Source organism: Poeciliopsis prolifica, unplaced genomic scaffold (genome assembly GCF_027474105.1).
Source record: "Poeciliopsis prolifica strain line A6 unplaced genomic scaffold, Auburn_PproV2 SCAFFOLD048, whole genome shotgun sequence".
Classification (NCBI taxonomy): Eukaryota; Metazoa; Chordata; class Actinopteri; order Cyprinodontiformes; family Poeciliidae; genus Poeciliopsis; species Poeciliopsis prolifica.
This window is the reverse complement of record NW_026562423.1, coordinates 960,001-977,274: the sequence shown is the minus strand read 5'-3', so window position 1 is coordinate 977,274 and position 17,274 is coordinate 960,001. Positions and strand designations below refer to the sequence as shown.

Below are 17,274 nucleotides of genomic sequence, written 5' to 3'. Positions count from 1 at the left end.
CCAACCCTCGTCGTCCCGTCTTTGTGTTCCAAAATAACAGCTCTGTCTGAGGTCTGCGCCCGCCGACCTGCACAGCTGGAAGTGCAATATGCTCACAGATGATCTCAACAGCACACACACACACACACACACACACACACACCCCAACACACGCACACACACACACACACACACACACACACACCCACACACACACCTCCATTCCTGCTCAGGAAGCTCCATTTCCCACTTCTCTGACTAGAACTAAAGCTTGCCCGTGTGTGTGTGGGTGGGTGTGTGTGTGTGTGTGTGTGTGTGTGTGTGTGTGTGTCTGCGTGTGTCCTCACACACGCCAGCACGTCTGTTTTTGTCTGCTCCGCGTGCGCGACGCAGCCAAATGTGCTTCTACTGTCTGGGAGGAGAGTTGGGAGGGAAGGAAGGAGGTTCTGAGTGGAAACAGAGCGTCCAGTGTTTCATATTTCACCTCCCAGTCGAAGGAAGAGAATAAGAAAAAAAGAGAAAAAGGAGAAGAGAAGGAGAAGGAGGAGGAGGAAACCTGGGGACAATTTTCTTGAGACGCATTTAACTTGGAGTTTATGGAGGCTGCAGTTGTGGAAAATGAAGATCTCCTCTCTGGTCTTTGCTCTGCTAACCCGAACATTGTTTGGAGGTAGGAATATTGGTTTTGGAATGCTGTTGTTTATTTCCTTTTCCCCTTAACTTCTTCTGCTGGAGTTAACATGGTGAAGGTTTTCAGACTAACTGAGGCAAACCAAGAATCAGAGATGATGTAGAGTTGAATTTTGGCCAAAATTAGGGGACGACTACTGGACCCGTATTCAAAAAATGAGAAGGAATTCGAGAGTATTCGTGTCGTGGGATTGTTCTCTCATTAATTTAAAACTGTTCAGGGTTCCATTGAAACATTAAAAACATTTATTTGTGCTTGCATCTCTTTATTCTGTTGGGCATTGATTGTTTCCTGACGTGTTTTTAAAGCATTAGGGTTAAGATTACTCCTAACCCTAATTGAACCCCATCCCCATTGAGGTTGGGGTGTTGGGTGCTAGGTTGGTGCTCATGGCCTTTGTTTACAGTATTTAGACAGGAAAAACAGAAGAAGGAAGACATGCAGCAAAGGTTTCCCAGGTCGAGAATTGAACCCCAATTGGCTTCATTGAGGTGGAGGAGCCTGTGTCTTCGGGGCACCTGCTCTACCCCTACACCACGTGATGGCCCCCCAACTGACTTTTGTAACCTGGTGGGGTTTGTGGAACTGCTTACATTGGCACAATGTTATAAATACTCCCATTCAACACGCAATAGCAAGGGTTGTTCCTCATTGTCTGAACCCGTGTTTGTTGTCACGAGTGCTAAAAATAACCCCATCGTCAGAGGGAAAAGGGAAGGTGACGTTCCCTCTGGTCATGGAACCAGATTTGCTGATGTGTGCGTTTTGGGGTTTTATTTAATCTGATAAATGAAGACAAAACAGTGGAAAATTGGGAAGTGGGCAGTAAATTATCGATGGTACCTGAAAATATTTGGAGATTATGAAACTGCAAACCTTTCCGAATACGTCTCTACCAGCTGGATACATCTCGAGAGTCAAATTCCTGTCTGAATAAATTTCCTTTGGAAAATATCTCAAGCCTCAGTGGGATTGGATGGAGATGTTCCGTGAGCGTTTATTTTCATGCTTTGCCACAGTCTGCAAAAGTCTGTGGCCAAACTCATGTTCACAGAAAATCTTGATGCTCATTTCCAGCTTGTTTGCTGAAATTGTATTATTTTGCAAGGTCACTCATGCTGCCAATTGAATGCGACTGCAATCAGACTGCTTTGTGAATAATTTGCACAAAGACGACTTGCGTTCACAGAAGAAAAACGCAGACGTCACAGCAGCAGACTGTTTATGGAAACAATAATGGAATGAGCCATTTATGGGTCGTTTCAAAGTTTATTCAGAAACGGGAGCCAACAGGATTGTCACAAAATAACAAGATTAAGGAAGCTAAGAAAAAGAAAGCACAACTAATAGCAACAGCGTTTCATGGAGCATCGACTGCAACTGAAGTCATAGACTTTTTTTATATGATTACATGATATGATTTATATCATTATTCCATCCATTGCTTATGTCTGGATTTAGTTTAGAATTATAATGTCATGTCATGTCAATGATGTAGAAGTCGGATAAAATGCGACGACTGTTCAGACTGCAGACGCCTTGCAAACAATTGCATACGTGATCAATTTAGCAACATATATTGAAGACGCATATTTTGGAATTTCTTACAGGAGGCAAGATTGGAATTGGACCTTTCAGAGTTCAGTTTATGATTATAACTTTGGACGTGGGCAAAAGAATTTGCAAAAAAAACTTTGACCCAAATCAAAATACTATTGTTATTGGAGAAACATATCAAAAATGGAGAAATATAGTGATGGAAGACTGCTGTGACAATTTGTTTGTTTCAGCAGGGGCAAGGACAATAGAGCTAAATTCAATAAAATCCTGGTATAAAACCAGTTAGAGACCTGAAATGTCTTGAGACTAGGGCAGAAGCTGACACCAAACATACTCAGATGTAACTCAGATGTAACTTCGTCCTCAGATTTCTGCTTGGCCATCAACGCCACCATCACTCCATCGCCCTTCACGGTTGCCCAGGAGGGTCAGAACATCACCCTCACCTGCGTCATCTCCCAGAGACGGCGAAACGCAGCCCTGCCCGTCGTCAAATGGACCTTCTTGCCGGCAATCGCGGATCGACCCGAGGACGAACTCCTGATCGCCCGGGTCAACATGCGTAAAGCTCGCTTCTATGGGAACTACACCAAGAGTTTCCCCTGGCCGAAGTTCAAGCTGACGGTGGTGAAACAGGGGAAGATATTCAAGCTGCTCGTCCAGAAGGTGTCCAAGGAGGACAGAGGACTCTACATGTGCCGGGTGCAGGAGTTCAAGAAGCACCAGGACCGCTGGAAGGCCTCCACCAACTATACCGCCGCGACTGAGCTTAGAGGTAAGGGGCCTTGATTTTCCTTTTCCTCGTCTTGGGAATTAATTGGAATCATATGGTTCTGTATTAAATGTCTCGCATCCCTGAAGAGCTCACCAATTTAATAGCCATTTGTTTCACAAACCAACTGTTGCGTCTTCTGAAGCTGCAGTTTCTGACCACAAAGTAGGTGATGTAACTTGTGTGGCCGTGATTCCAGGGAGCAAAAGGCACGATTCTGCTGTTCATTTGGGAGGGGGAGATGTCATCAGTTCGGAGCAGGCCCCGAGATAAAAGGAATCCTGCATGTCACCAAGCTGCGGCGCAGGCTGAGCAACTGATCCTGGAAAACGAGAAAGTGTCTGAGGTTTTTCACTGCTAAGAACTGGCAGGAGAGACTTTAACATGGTGGGATGGATGGCATTGGCCTCTGGCCCAAAGATGATGCAGAAAAATTCAAAAGTTCTTGTTTTTTGCCCTTTTAATGATGCGTTTGAGTCAGTCTTTTACCCCCAGAGTGTTCATATGACAGCTGCACTGAGCTTCAAAAGCAAGAAATTGGTTCACTTGGTTGAATTTGTTCTGGCTTTTTAGACAACCCAAAAAACTTTCTCTAATGTTTGGACCCATGTCCCTTTGCAACGTTACACCTCATGCTTTGTGTTTCCATCGAGGTCACAAGTTTTATCACTTGTGACGTAGAGCCTCAGACTGAAGCTCTTTACTTTGACTTTTTCCAATCCTTTTTCCTGAAATCTCTAAATGGGGAAATTAACAAATTGAGGAGTTTTCTGTACTGTCGACATTTGCTTTACAAGGGTTTTAAAATATGCTTTAGCTCCGTCAGTTTGAACAAGTCCAGCTGAAGTTCATTCTTCATTCTGTGCTTTTGAAAGAAACTTCTCTGGACCCTTGGATAGCTATAGACCTGCATACAGGGTTTCATTCCTTTCAAGGTCTTTAAAAAAGATTTATGCCATTTTAAAATTACAGTTCGGTTTTAGAGCAAACCACAGCACAGTGATAGCATTACTGGGAGTGATTTACTCTGAATCAGACTGTACCAGTTTTGAGTTAGAGCTCAAAACTGGTACACCTACAAGTTTTGAGACCAATTACTTCCAACACTGGGTTGGCATTTCTGGTTTGATCTTAAGGTTTTCCATCCAGTTGTATGACAGATCTCATAGTGTGGTTGTTAGCAACCTCTTGTCCTAAACCAAGATGGACCCTGGAGTACCTCAGGGTTTTGCTCTTTGACCTCTCCTCTTTTCATTAGCCATGTTTACCCTCAGGAGGTGTCATCCAGCTGCATACTGTCCGATTTTATTCTGGATTATGATTCACAGCTGTACATCACTTTTCATTCCAGAGACACTCTTAAAAGATTTGATGTGTTGTATTCCTGCTGCTGAATGGCAGCCAGTAATTTTTCTTTATTTTTAAGTGCAAGAACAAACATGTGGGTTTGCTTCACTTAAAACAAAACGCTCAAAGCCAACCAAATATTTATGCCATTCATTTCCAGTAGTCTTTTTAATTCAGACATTTTTTTTTGCTGAACTTTTAATTTTGACAAAAATGAAGTAATTTAAAGATATCTCCCCGTGCACCGTTGCTCTCGTCCCACCACACTAATCTGTAGCTGCTTTGGAAATTATAACATTATGATTCTCATAACTGTGTTTTTCTTAGCATGGCCCTAGTACTCTAAACAGACCTAATAAAAGAGACACACAAAAAAAATTTCAGACACAGCACTGTCTTTGAAACAAAACAGAACAACGATGTTCCAAAGGTGTGTAATACTAGTAATTTGGTCTCCTGCATTCTGTTCCAATGTGTAATGTTTGGCCTGAAGCGATAAACTGTGCTTTAACTTTATTTTCTCTTTGTTGCTCCTCTGCATTAACTGGGTTGTTCTCATGGCACACCTCACACGTTTGACTAATGGTCCTCAGATTATTCTCAATCCCCCCTTTTCACGCTGTAATTGTGCGCTCATGCTTTATTTTCTAAAGCCACATTCCAAGCTGTACCTGTGATTTCATGTTGTTTAAACAAACGCTCTGGTGGTTCCAGAATAGCTTAAAACTCCAGCTGCTGCTCAACAGAAGAAAACTTTAGTCTGGCGTTTCTATTTGAGGGCCATTGACTCCATTTTATGCAGCACTACTTGACTCTAGATGTTCCCTTTTTCCAATGGTTTTTCTCTGATGTTGCGATCATATTCCTCCTCCACAACAAAACAAATGTAGCTCATAAAACAAGCCGCGAGGATTAGTGCCTCTATAACCAAGCGAAGTCGTTGGAGATGCTTTCACTTGAGCATATGTGCACTTGCATAAACCAAACATGGAAACGCGGCAGTTGAGAAAAATCTCACACTTTCTGATCAAAGGTTTTTTTGCTCCAGGACGACGCGGTCCTTCAGCCGGTCGGAAAGACGTGTTTCGCAAAACCACGACACGCGCACATTTATTGCTGAGCTGGACTTTTTCAAAGCAAACTTCTACTTCAACAAGCTTTCAGCTACTGAGGTTCATGGAGACTGAGTCACCATGAAGGGTTATGCCTCACAACCTAAAGTCTAAACATCACAAACCTTTACATCTACCAGTGTCTTATTCTCAACCGCTGCTATTTCCTCGACATGTTTTGTGGATGCAGTCGGAACGTCTTAGCTGTTATATGGATCATTGCAGAGCCCTCAGAGCTGTTGCCGGTGGCCTTAATGTGGAGTTTCTCACAGTGGAGTATAAAAAGAACATTCAAAATGCAAAAACGGAACGGAGATAGTTGTAGGGAGGAAGGAAAAGCTTGACTCTAACAGCCGCCTTATGTGTGGCTCCTGACACACTGTGGTCAAGGAAGTGGGAAGTTATTTCAGTCCAAGGAAGCCCTGCTCTATTATGGTTTGAGTAATAATAAAAATGCTTACTGCACCATATTTCTGTGACCCCAACAATTTAGATACGAGAGCCATTAGCACAATGTGTGTCGATTGGAAACGAACTAAACAGGCTGTGTTCTCTGTGGGCCGGTCCAAGCCGAGTACCGTCTGTAGACGTCATGTGAAAACACGACCGCAGCCTTTAGAAAGCCGCTGAGCTACACATTCTTTGAGAGTCTCGCAGATAAATGGGAGGAAGATTTGGTGGGCTTCATTTCTGCTCTCAACTTTCTGAGCCCCGTCTTGTTCATGTTGAGAGATTTTTCAGCAAGTTCAGTAGAAACAGTGCAAGATGTTTGTTTGGCAAATTGTATACCTTCCAGATGATGTTCTGGTCGGCTCGGTTCAATTGGAGACCAAAATCGCGACATTCGTTAGATGGAGCGGTTCGCTTTCACACTGCACTGTATCAAACAAACCAAACTGCTTACACCCTCCATATAGTGGGGCTGTACCAAGATCCACTGAAATAAATGACACGAAAGCCTCTGAAGAAGAAGACACTGAACGCAACTTCTTTCTTCACTAGTACATATTACATTCCATTCTGAATTCATAGAGTTAATTTTGAAGTGCAACATCATCTGCATATAGTCTAATATTCAAAAAAACCTTTATTGTAAAACGACGACTTGCCAGCGTTTGAAAAATTGTTTTTTTTTTCCCCTGTGGTACAACAGGGGTGAAAATGTCCTCCCATTATTTATGCAAAGCTCTGAAAGCGGTGATATAACTCAGTTCGACATTCAGCAGTTTAAAAGCTCCTCTGGGGCTTTTGATCCCCCAGCAGCGTAGCTCATGCTTTAGATGACTCTCACAAGAAAACACTGGAGATTAGATGTGCATACGTGTGTGTGACATCGAACTAATAGGATTCATATGGTGGGAGAACATTAGGTGGCCAGGTGTTTTTACAATCAGGCACATTCACCGAACCCCCGGCAACACGGCTCACTGCCATAATAAACGACTCATCAAGAGGTCAGGAGGTTTGCTGGGACGTTCAAGGTTTCGATAACAGCCTCCACCTGGGACCAGTAACAGATATTAGAGGTTTCTTTACAAGTTTCTCTGCTCTTTTGAAGAATTATGGTTTTAGATATGGTGTCAGAATGTCTTATTGATTCTGAGCTTCTCAAAATGGATTTGAGTGTTTGAGAGTGGAGCGACCAGACAGCACAGCACATAACTTTTAATGATCGGTTTTTATACGTTTGTTGTGTTTCCATCAACTTTTTTTTTTTTTTTGTACACTTGCTTCATGTGGTTTTTGGCTTTTGTTGAAAAAGAGTCGATGTGGGAAAGGGAGAGTATCTGGTAATGCACTTGTGAACTGTCCCATCCACTGCTGGGTGTTTGCCTTACCAGAGGCACAAAACTAGAAAACAGGCCAGGTTTCTGTTGTTTTCTTGTTTTTTTGTGACATTTTAGAAATTTGTCCAAAGTTGGCATGAAAATTGAATGGGAACAAAGCTGCTGTCCAGTGGATGGTTCACAATGTGGGATTTTATTTTTTGTTGCCAATGGTAGTGGCGAGATGCACAGAGAGAACAAAATAGTGAAAATGGAGGACTATGTCCAACTCCTTCAGCCCCAAAACACAGAGGAATAAATCAAGCAGGCAAACACCAGGCTTCAAGGCCTCAGCTTCTGTGGAAAACCGTTATGAAATATATATGTTACATGTGTTACATATGTCAAGTTGCATGTGCTCTAAAATCCCATAGCGGTAAAAGTTCCAAAAACTCTGAGAAAAAACACCACAAGTTAAAGTATCCTAAACACTCATCAGGCCTGTAAAAAGTTTCAAGGGCCAAAATTTACTTTACACCTTTAAAAAGGCAAATCAGAAGGGAAAGCAATAAATGTGCAAGACATCCATCAAAACTGACACCAGGAAGTGAGTGGATGGAGTAGTAAACGGTTCGTCTTCTCATTCATTTACAGTCATCAGCAGTGCAGCAGTGACGATTCCATCACAGAGGTTCATTATGCAGTCCTGTTCATGTTTACTGGCTTTGTTGGCGCACAGAAAAGGAGCCACAAAGTCTTAAAACACAGAGTGCAGCCGAACACAACTCGGGCTTTTGTGTCAAAACTGAACGTGAAAGAATCCCTCCACTGTGGTCTTCTGGCTGTGGTCAGCCATTTGTTGGGAATAAAAAGAAGAAGATATTTTTCAAGATGAGGGGAAAACGGTTTCATGGCACACGAGCGCTGCAGCTCCCGAACCAGCATGTAGCTGCCTTACATGCTACACGGCTGCAGACATGTGGGAAGGATCCCCTCTCAGGAGAGAGGGACGTTCCCAACAGCTGGACTTTCACTGTGAAAGTGAAGAACTCAAACACCGGGCGAACTGCAACCACTTCAACAATGGCAACGTGTCGTGTCATTGTTTCTGTGTCACTTAAGGGCGACGGTGGCTCGGGGGGTAGGAGCTTGTCCTGTAACTGGTGGGCTTTCGGTTCAAATCCCACCCTGCCTGCAGCTGGTGGTCAGAGCGTCTGACAGTCTGGCCCCGGACAGCTGTGACTACAACGTAGCTCCCCCCCGTCAGCGTGTGCATGACTTTTATGACATGCTTTGGAGTCTTTGTTTTCAGTTCTTTAAGGTTTATCTCTTATGGACCCGATTTTATCGCATTTCATCCAGTTCAAACTAAATCTACAGCCACTCTTTGACTCTCCAAAACGCGGCATGTTCAAACTAGTTCTACAAATTTTAGAAATACTTTGCCTACTGTTTTACCAAACGCTGTCAGGTGAAATCACTCAATCAGGTTTATTCATATATTTATATTTATATGTATTTATTCATATGTTGTGCAGAAAACAACTTCCAGCTTTCTACCTGCAACTCAGTTACCTGCTAGTCATTTTTCCACCACAATTTCCCTCCTTTTGATTATAAGTAAATATGTAATATTTACTATTAATCACACGTCAAATTTTATTCCATCCCACTGATTATATAAAAGGAAATTTCTGCAATTTTTATGGTGAGAAGTGAAAAATGATACCACTCATTTTAAGACGTTACATATTCATTCAGTCATTGAAACATATAAAGTAGGAAGCCGTTTTCCTTAATATAATTTTAAAAAACTAAAAAAAACTCATTCTTAATGAGGTTATGTTTAATGTTACAATTTTGCCGATGATCTGAAACATGTAAAAAAAAAAAAAGAAAAGAAAAGAAAAACAGAAATCCATCGGGATTGGGAGCTTTCATTAACGTTACTTGTGAAAAGGAAATTTTGTCCAGACAGACTTCTCCTGATGCCGTGCCGTCTTGGTAACGCGTCGACCACGAGGTTTAGTCTGTGTGTCTGCCAGCTGGCCTGTGAGAAAGTCTCCAGCAGGCGAGAAGGCGAGCCAGCCCGTCGTCAGCTGCTGGGGGTTGTGGGTATTTCGAGATGCGCTAGTGGGTGTCACTTCACAAGCTTCCTGCCACTAGCTCAACAACAGAACCGCCATGTTAAGACTCCCGTGGTTGGATGGGGTGGAGAAATGAACGAGTCTGGGTGTGTGTGTGTGTGTGTGTGTGCGTGCGTGCGTGCGTGCGTGTGTGTGTGTGTGTGTGTGTGTGTGTGCGTGTGTGTGTGTGTGTGTGTGTGTGTGTGTGTGTGTGTGTGGAGTGGGGGGACTTCACTTTGAGCATGGGAAACACTGGGAAGGAGAGGATCACCAGTGGCTTTTTATTTGAAATGATCAGGGTGTAAATAAGACTTGAAGTCAGCAGATTCAGCCAAGTAGATGGAGGAGAGAGACATTCAAACATCGGATTGTATGTTGTTCATTCATTTTACTCAAATAAATGACTTTCAAAAGTTCAGAAATGGCAGCCATCTTGAAAAATGCCATTCTAATGGCAGAATTAAAGCGGCCAAAGGAAACTGATAAAAAAAAAACATGCAACCTCAGAAGTAAGCATGCAATGTTTTAGGCTCTCATCCAGACATGATGATGGGGGGGATATGAAAAGTGAAATAAAACATGAATGTGAAACATTTAGATGTTTTTACACAAGGGAGGAGGTCAGCTCTGGCTCCATGTCTTCCTACAGTTAGCTCTATTTAAAGCACAAGCCTATGTGTAATCAAGCTGCAAAATAAAAAAAAAAGAAGAGAGAAAAAAGCCACAGTGATGACTACAGACCTCACGTGTTTCTTTCCTCTCCCCTCTCTTTCTGTGCAGTGCATGTTCTCCCGACCACCGAGACCAAAGAAAGCCTGTGGAGTTTGTTTGAAGGTGAGCTGTAGTATTTTTAGCAGACGCGTTCACGTCTGTGGCCAACATGAGCTGGCTAAAATATCCCAGTCTGAAGGAGCAGTTTGGAATAACTCGGCGTTATTTGTCATTTGCTGCATTGTTCTGCCTGGAGTTACTGAATATGACGTTTTTTTTGTGTGTGCGTCTGTGTTTCAGATGTGTACTTGTGTGCAGTGCTGATCTGCTCTGTGGGTCTGCTGTGCATGTGCATGTTCACTGTGACCATAACCTGCCAGTTCATACAAAGGAAGCAGAGGCTAAAAGGTCAGCGACACTTTAAAAAGAAATTTGTTGTAAAAAATGTGTTTTATTTCATCAAGATCACCAGCGTGAGATATCGTGAAATGGAGGGGGAAGGATCCATGGTTTCCAAACGTTTTCAGCCCCCTTGACTTCGACACCCTTACATAAAACGCAGTGCAAAAAAATTACCTTCGGAATTCACCCAATTAATAAAGAAGTTCCACCTGCGCCCTCCATAATCTCTAAAGTGAATGTTCTCCGTCCCATGTGAGCGAGCTTGAAGCATTCTGCAAAGGAAACATTTCCACCTCTTGACATGACTTCATACATTTCTTTGCTAAAAACCTAAAATAAAAAAATAAAAAAACATGTATGCTTTTCCATGTAGACCTTAATTTGTGCGGGTCGACGAGATAAATTGTGAATGAAATACATTGATGTTTGTACTTTTAGGAAGACGACATTTATTCAGTTCTCTTCCCGTCGTCCTGCTGATGCTTAAACTAAATCTGTTATATTTTTGCAGATCAGTACCACTTGGTCAAAAGCCCTCAGAACAGGTAGGATTCCTTGAGTCTTTCATTTCAGTTTCTTTCAGAATTCCTCTCCTATCGACAATGAAAACCAACTGAAAAAAAACAAACATAAACTAAAACTGCACTGTTTTAAATCTGGCTTCACTCCAGCTCAGGAGAGACGGTCACCAGCGTGGTCAGCGTTTCTCCTGCCCTTCCGAAGAAGGAGAGGAGATACAGAAAGAAAAGGAGCAGAGACTACCAGGAGGAGAGACCGCCAGAGATACCCGCTAAAGGTAAATGTGCTGCTTTTACAAGAACGGAAACATTTGTCTGGGAAGCCGTTGAATGTTTCTAAAGTTGCCACAAAAAAGCGCCACGCGCTAAATGAAAAGTCAGCCAGATGTCGAACTTTATCGAACTGAGACGGTCAAGTGCGATGAAACAGTAGCGTCTCTGTTTGCACATGTTCTGTTGTGTTTGACAGCAGAACATTCAGCTCTCTACTGAACTCATCTGTGTTTTGTCCTTGCAGCTCCAATCGAAGACAAAACTCGCAAACCCAAACTATTAAAACCTCAAGCAAGGAAAGTGGTTCTGGTGAGTGTTTGCTTTCATAGTCTTGTTTTTAAGACTCCTTTTTGACCGAGGCCGTATGTCCAACATGTTGGGAGGACGGCTTTGTATGGTCAGTCTATGTGTAAAACGTTCAGTCACACACAGTCCACATGCTATGAAAAGAGACCAACAAGGAGTTGAAGGTGTGGAAGATGAATGTGAGAATCTCCCATAAAATGTGTGATGTGGTTGTCTGATTATATGTGTTTTAAAATGCTTTTAAACCCAGAACTCCTGGCAGCTACAGCAAGCATGTCCACATTTACCCAACCCAAAAACAGTTATGCACTTTGTACATCTGCACCATCTTTAGCCCTTTAATTAGCCTAATTAAGTTTTTCATAATGGATCTTTTTAGTTTTTTTCTGCCTCTCATGCTTTGGTCTCACCACTGACTCCCCTCTCCTCCGTCATTATGTTCTTCCTCCGCCCTCGCCTCGCCGCCGTCTCGTCCCCAGCCCCGGATAGTGGAGGAGAATCTGACGTACGCGGAGCTGGACCTGGTGAAGCCGATCCCAGAGGCCAAAGCGTCTCGGAGCGGGACTGTGTACGCGCAGATACTGTTCGAGGAGCAGCAGCTTTGAGAAGGAACACAAACCACTAAGAAAAAAACGAAACAAAGCAAAACTGTGCCTTGTATAAAAACTGTTGTCTATTTATGCTCTGTTTTTTTGTGCTGTTTTGTAGAGAATGGTTTGCGGTATTTTGTTCTTTTTTGATACGGCAAACCTCTACATGTGGTTTTTTGTAGATATTTTGAATACATTCTTCATATGATAGCAACATATAATGTGACTTTTTTTCTTTTTTTTTGCTTTCTTTTGTTTGTTTTATATTGGAGTATTTTATATTAAATGTGGTTAAGCGCTGTGTACCCCCAAATTAACACGGAATACGACTTAAGGTTAAGGAACTTTAAAATCCTGGAATCTGCGTAAGGAAACACTTTGGAGATATTTCCGAAAATTAACAGGTATTAATCTGAGATTCCCAAAATCCAGATTACACAGCCCAGAATCTACGGGCCCAGTTCATCTTCCCTGGCGTCAACCACCATTGTCTCCACTGCCTGGACTGAGGTCAACCAGTCTCCTTAACATCAATGAACTGATTTTACTCTGAGCCATTCTACGAGAAGGCCTTTGACAAGAATGCTCACTGGATCACCGAAACCCCTCCACCATGTCAAGCTGATGACTCCTTGGATGTTTCAGATGAGAGTCAGTTCCTCTGAGTCTGAGACCGTTGATCTTAACAAGGAAAGGGATTTCTCCGTCCGTGCTTCAAGTAGAGGAGTCCCAAGTCTTTTTGCCGTCTTGTTCTGAAGGATTGGAGTCTTGTATGTGGTTACGTTAATTTCCTGTGCTGAAGAAAAATAAGTTGACGATTTAGTGGCCCGTCTCTTACCAACAGTCACAGGATATGGAGCAATGAAACGATGGATTGGGCCAGGTTTCATCTGCCCTTGGAGATGATGCGAAGAGTGCCACCACCCAGGGTGTTTTTCTTTTTTTTACATCACCAGAATATCGACAAAGTTTTGCGCATGTTTGTAATGGAAAGGCATCCAGTGAATGAAGTAAACATTTCTGAATGAGTGACATCATGATTGTGAACTAATCCAACGTGTCCACAGCAATACTTCCCTTCAAAGCATCTGGGTTCAGACTGTTTATTTGTCCCGCAGCAAATTATTATGACCACAAAGTTGATACAAACACACACACACACACGCCCCCCGCCCCACACATAATTATGCGAGACCATGCAGGCACTTTCATCTGGCGCCAATGTCAACTCAACGTACTGTTCGCAGCTCAAACACACACTTATAGACTCACGAGAGACAGGACTGGGGTTACAGGAACGCTACAACGAATACAAGAAAAGTCACACCTGATTGTCGAGGTGATGCACATGAATTTGAATTCACTGTTGAATCTTGGTGGGGGGATGGGGGGGAGAGGGCTGCTGATCAAGAACAAGAAGCCACAACACGTCCTACAAATCTGTGCAACTCTCGTTTTTCCACTTTCCATCACTGCGTGTCTGTTCCACTCAGCGATCTTGAGGAAAAAAAAAACGAGATGAGAAAAACAAAAGGGGAAGCATTTTTAAACGTGAACTTGAAATCCAGACAGGCGGGCGTCTGGGTTTCAAGGTGAAAGGTGAAAGTCTCTTCCCTCAAGACTTTCCCCGTCTTCCCTGGGCTTGTCCATACAGCTGGAGGACGGCTGCCTGCATACTGGGGCTCTTGAAAGAGTTTATCTCAAAAGGGAAGTTTCGGCTCATTTGCTGTCATCAAACGTGAACTGAACCAGAATCTGACTGTTTACCAGTTCAACTTCATATAGGCTTCATATGAAGCCACGGAATGGATGGTCCTGAAGAACCGTGATGTCAAAACCATCAGTTAATGAAATTAAGAAAGCAGAGTTGCATGACTGTGCATAACAAATAGGACACACTGTTCTCTGGGTGTTTGTAGAAAAAAAAGCTTGTTGTTGAGTGTTTTTCCCGATGTTTGTATTCTCTCTGTATAAAATAAGTGACGTTTTGGTGGATAGTAGAAGTGTCTTAAAAATGCCTTCAGACTGTGAAAAGTAAAGTTCTTTCTGAACCACATTGTCCATAATGGGCGTCTACTAACCAGAACCATGTGTGTGAACTGTGGCTCTGTGCCACCTCTCGTTTTTCGCTCTCTCTGCCCTCTGCTGACCTTGGCGCTGGTCTACATTCCTGCAGTTAGGCTTGTGCCTTTTTTTTTTTTTTTTTTGGGTGTTTGGACCAACGTGTATAAAGAACCAAAATAAATAGACTATAAAGGTGAAAACCTTGCAGGAGGAGTGTGTCGGGTTATTTTTTCATCGTTTCAGTGAATGTTGATGTTGGTTGGGGAGGAAAAAATGTCTCCCAATTTTGGGGAGACATATCTTATCCCCGGACAAAAAGTGGTCGGTACCACTTGGCACAAAATAAAATAAATCATCTTCAGATATTGCTAAAGCATAAAAGGGATACAATTTTTGATTAGGAGAGCAAGGTTAAGGAAGAGAAGCAATGCTTTAAAAGTAACAAATATCCATTCAAGAAATTACTCAAGAGTAAAGTAGAACTTGGTAAAAATGTTACTCTATTACTGACCGATCAGAACAGCTAAACATATTAACCTGACAGATGATTAATATGTCAGAACCTGGAGGTGAAGGTCAATCCTGTCTGGGGATAAAAACGTGCAGCCACTAAAGACGTACAAATGATGTCGGAGGAAAGACATAAGCTATTGTTAAATCTGAAGAGGCTGCGCACAATCGTGTGTGTCTTGGGTGCGTCCTCCTCCCGTTCCATAAAAACGCAGCGCTGTAAACACTTGGTCCATGTCCGACGGTTCCTGTGTGGTCACGATAATCCGTAGCTGCGCTGGCTTCAGAGCTAAAACAACAAGTCAAATGAAAAGCCTGGGGAGGAGAAGATCACAGGACGGAGCAGGAAGATCACCGAATCACCGTCCAGCAGGCGGCCGGTGCTGGCTGAGACTCTTCCTCCCGATTCCTGTCGGAGTCCAAGGGCCCACCAATCCCTCCGGACCCAATCTGCTTCCAACTACAAGACAAAGCAGCCAGCTGACCGAGCCGGCTGCACGAGTTCACAAACATTTCTCATTGTCCTCCAAGTCCGGTCGGTTTATAAATACACAGCGAGTCAGTTGGCCTATAAACTTGCAGAGCTGTGCCTGTTTTGCCAAGATCCCAGTTAAGGAGAAGGGAGAAAAAAATAATAAAAGCAGAAATACTGCAGATATTTTCATCTCCGTGACAAGGAACGTGCAGTGCTGTGAAAAAGTCCTTTCTACTCCAGAAGAGAAAAAGCATTGTTGTGAATTTCTTTTGTTACCGCTACTTAAATGTGTCAGATCACCAAACAAATCTAATTATCAGACCAAATTGAGCTGCGTTTCCATTGATCAAAAAATTTCACAAACTAGAGTCATGAAAATAAGATCGCTTCATATAAACACGGCAATTAAAAAAAAAGAAAAGCTTTTCCATCAAAAGAGTATGATTAGGTAGTTTTTCTGGTCGCATCAAAACTCATGTATTTCACAAAACAGCAAATGAAACATTATTCTGCGTCACACGAGTCATGTGATCAACAACCAGAAGTTACTGCAGGCGGAACAGACGAAGAAGATAACAGGAAGTGGTAGGAGGATGATGGCCTGGCATGATTTTTAATGACATATCGCAATAACAGGCTCATTCATGTGTGATTTTAATTGCGTTTTTCATTTAACGGAAATAAGAAATGCTATTTCACAATCGTGAAATTGTGCGTTTTCAACATTCATGGAATATTCCCCCAAGTTTTGCCATATTTATGATGGAAAAGCAGCTACTGAGGAGTTTTGCTCTGCCACGTTTCTGTCGCGGTTTATGGACGGAAGATAAAGCAAAGATATTGCTTTATCTTGAATTGAACTCTTCTCCCTGATCATCCAGCCAGGAAGGAGCTGGAACTGAATTTACAGATTTTTTTTTGTCCCATTCAGCAAATAAAAATAAGAAATGGTTTTCCTCGACTCCACTTCTGATTTTGATTTTAAGCTTCGCTTCGACCTTAAAACTCCCCCACTCGACAATTTGACCCGTAGAGTCACTTAGAAAAGCTTTCTCAGAGAACATTACGTCCAGCCTGCGACGGGCCTGCCTGGGTGAAACGTGAAGAAAAAATATACAAAACCGAAAGGAGCTCTTTGATTCCGTCGCGCTAAAACAAAGGCAACACAGCAGCCACACAGTTTAGAGGAAAGGAAATCCTTTAAATAAACACGCGGCTGGCTCTGCCCCCGCGGTGCCAGCTTTCCCAAACATGTCCTACAGTCTGTCACTTATCTCTGCTCCTCTAGTTTTCAATTAGAAGCTTTGAAGAATAATAAAGAAGGAAAAGTCGTGTTTGTCCAAAGTGCACACAGCGCTGTTCAAATGCTGGCTTTCTGTGGTATAACAAAGGGCTACAATAAATAATTGAATTTCTTGCCTTTAATGACACATTTATTCTGTGTAATTGAATGGAAATAAAAATCAAAAAGCTACAATCTGAAGTTTCAGATTCAGCAATTGTTGACTCCAAAGCACTTCACTCTGCTTGAAAAGGACCGGTCCTTATTTTGAATGTGAACAAAGCAAAAGAGATGACTGTAAATAAAAGTACAGTCATCTCAGTCATCCACCGTTCTTTCATCCCTGGAGAAGGAGTGGAGGGGTTGGAGGTCGCGGCGCACCGACTGCAGTTTTCTGGCCGATCGCCGATTACCGCTCTTTAAAAAGCCTGACCTGCCGATGCCATTTTGGCTGATACAAGTTCTTTTTGCTGAAATGTTGCTAAATATAGCAAGAATGTCGCTAAGTTGGCAACAGTGGGGTGACTATTAATTTAACTATTAAAGTTCCAAACCAAAGAAGGAGTTTGGTTGGTGACATAAGAATAAAATGTTAACCCCCTAACGGACGGGTGACTAAAAGTTATAAAAATCGTAAGTTTTTGAGCATGTTTAGGGGGTGTGGCAGAGCCACCTGACGATCCTATGTGGTCATATTCTGACATCATCTACGGATGTTAGTTTGACTTTGTGCAACACAATCAACTTCAGTTCCAGCACTGTAACGTTTCAACCATTTCTCCTTTTTGTA

At 42.6% G+C, this 17,274-nt stretch overlaps 1 protein-coding gene across 2 annotated transcripts; it reads left to right on the top strand.

The window, feature by feature from the left end:
* Positions 1-403: 403 nt before the first annotated feature.
* vstm4b (V-set and transmembrane domain containing 4b) lies at positions 404-14,366 on the top strand. 2 transcript variants are annotated; one of them, XM_055057700.1, is made up of 8 exons: positions 404-649; positions 2,598-3,005; positions 10,134-10,187; positions 10,365-10,472; positions 10,978-11,011; positions 11,138-11,262; positions 11,502-11,566; positions 12,043-14,366. In XM_055057700.1, the coding sequence occupies exons 1-8, from the start codon at positions 598-600 to the stop codon at positions 12,166-12,168; spliced, it is 972 nt and encodes a 323-aa protein (XP_054913675.1). In that variant the 5' UTR covers positions 404-597; the 3' UTR covers positions 12,169-14,366. The 2 variants fall into 2 exon arrangements, with proteins under 2 accessions (XP_054913675.1, XP_054913677.1); XM_055057702.1 differs by lacking the exon at positions 10,365-10,472.
* Positions 14,367-17,274: the final 2,908 nt, after the last annotated feature.